We start from the raw sequence: 2,072 nt of genomic DNA on the forward strand, positions 1-2,072 counted from the left end.
TGGGGGCTGCTAGTTTTTTGGGGGGGGTGTTTCTTGCCTCGTTTTGTTCCCCACCCGCCCCTCGCGTCTCCGCGGTGGCCGCATCCCCTGTAAGCGCATCCCCAACTTCCCCGGGAGCAGAGTCCTCCAGAGCTGCCGGGCTCCTGCTCGGCTCAAGCCCCCCGGGACCCCTCGGGCAGATTCCCCCCTGCTGAGCTCGCGGTAACGGCAGCAGCGATAAGAATAAACCACTTCTCTCTGACCTATGCGGCCGGTGCAAAACCGCCGGTAGGATGCCGTGAGAGAGCTCCTCTTTAACTCCACTTGGAGGAATATTGTGGCTCATAATCCTGCACTGCTCAGGATCCCGGCTCTGCCTTTAGGCCCTTTCTCCACACTGCCTGGGTCCCCTGACAGGCGCCAACCTGTCCCTTTGCCTCCAGACTCTAGGTCACTTGGAGAAGGCTGTGGTTCTGGAGCTCACCTTGAAGCATGTGAAGGCGCTAACCAACCTCATTGAGCAGCAGCAGCAGAAAATCCTCGCCTTGCAGAGCGGTTTACAGGCGGGTGAGTGTTGGGATGGCCCCGTGTGAGAACCTGCCTGTGCCTGATGGACTTTGGCTCGGAGTCTGTGAGCTGCAGTGGTGACACTTTGTGCCTGAGAAGGGAGGAGGAGGCAGGAGTTCTTGCTTACCAGCTTTTGCAAAAAAAAGAAAAAGGTGCATTTCTCAACGTGGTCAGTGTAGGGTGCCCTGTGGAGCTGTTTCCAAATTAAATTGGATTTTAAGTAGTTTTATTCAAAGCCCAGGTTAGCTGTGAGGTTCTCTCCAAAGCCATTCGAATCTTTCCATTCGTATTCATGAGCTTTGGATCAAACCCAGTTTTGTTTATTTGTTGTTTGGTATTTTTTTTTCCTCATAAATACAGATATAAAGCTATAAATCTGCTTTTTATGCACACCTTTTTCAAGTCTCCCCATACAAGCCAGCCTGTGTCCTGCAGGCGAAGGGGGGACCTGGTGCATCAGCTTATGCTCCAGATGCACTTCCTCCTTCTGTTTTCACATGTGGCACTCACGTGAATCTGATCAAGTAAAATTCAGTTTTTCTGAAGAGCCTTCCACTGCTCTGGCAGCCACAGGGAGTGCAGTAGAGCTTGCAGCTGAGGAGCAGTCGCCCGCCCGAGGCTGGCAGAGCTGCTGACGGGTTGTCGGGCTCCAGGAGCTCTGCCTGGAGGTGAAGGGCGAGGTGCACTCTGCCTTCCCCGGGGTGTTTCCCAGGGAAGGCACCAGCCTGACTCACTCCTGTACTTCAGCACCTGTTGAAGGTGGTGCGTACAGTAAATATGGGCTGAAAAATTAAGTTCAGAGTTGTTCTGTAAACGTGGGCAGGCGGGTGTTCAAATAAGCTCACGCAGAAGTCGGGGGGACGCAGGGAAAGTTGGGGCTGGCCGTCAGGCTCAGCTCTGTAGCTGCGAGCCAAGTGTAATATCGCCTCCAGAGATGCTAATGGCACTATGTAGCACGTTGTTAATTTTTAATTTCTCTCTGTTAATGTTTCCTCAGGTGACCTGTCATCAAGAAACCTCGATTCCAGCCAGGAAATGTTTCGATCCGGTTTCCAGATGTGTGCCAAGGAAATGCTGCAATACCTGGCCAAGCACGAGAACGGCAAGGACCTGAAGCCGTCGCAGCTGGTCAGCCACCTGCACCGCATGGCCTCCGAGGTGCTGCAGGGCGGGGCCGCCCGCAAGGCCGGGGACATCCCCCCCAAAATGGTGGACTTGAAAGAGAAGCCGGCGCCGCTGGGCAAGGCGGCGGAGGGGCACGGGAAGAACTGCGTGCCATTCGCTCACTCCAGCGGGGAGCAGAGCGGCAGCGACACGGACACGGACAGCGGGTACGGGGGAGAGCTGGAGAAAAGTGACTCCAAACCCGAGCAGCCGTACTTCAGGAAGGATACCGACCTCAAGTACGCTGTGCAGGAGAGAATAAGCTCTATTAAGCAAGAGACTGAGGACCCGCCGGCCAAAAGGAGCAGGCTGGAGTCGCCGGAGGACGAGGGCCCTTTTGGCGGCGACGTGATGGGCTCTTC

The 2,072-nt window shown here is 55.4% G+C and overlaps 1 protein-coding gene across 1 annotated transcript in view; it reads left to right on the forward strand.

Annotated features, from left to right (window-relative positions):
- Positions 1-120: 120 nt before the first annotated feature.
- BHLHE40 (basic helix-loop-helix family, member e40) overlaps positions 121-2,072 on the forward strand; it is a gene marked incomplete at its 5' end in the record, with an annotated part of 2,562 nt that continues 610 nt past the window's right edge. Inside the window, 3 exons of the mRNA XM_008947393.1 lie at positions 121-201; positions 423-546; positions 1,544-2,072. Coding sequence (XP_008945641.1) covers positions 121-201; positions 423-546; positions 1,544-2,072 — 734 coding nt within the window. The remainder of the gene's footprint in view (positions 202-422; positions 547-1,543) is intronic.

Source organism: Merops nubicus, unplaced genomic scaffold (assembly GCF_000691845.1).
Source record: "Merops nubicus isolate BGI_N331 unplaced genomic scaffold, ASM69184v1 scaffold29039, whole genome shotgun sequence".
Taxonomy (NCBI): domain Eukaryota; kingdom Metazoa; phylum Chordata; class Aves; order Coraciiformes; family Meropidae; genus Merops; species Merops nubicus.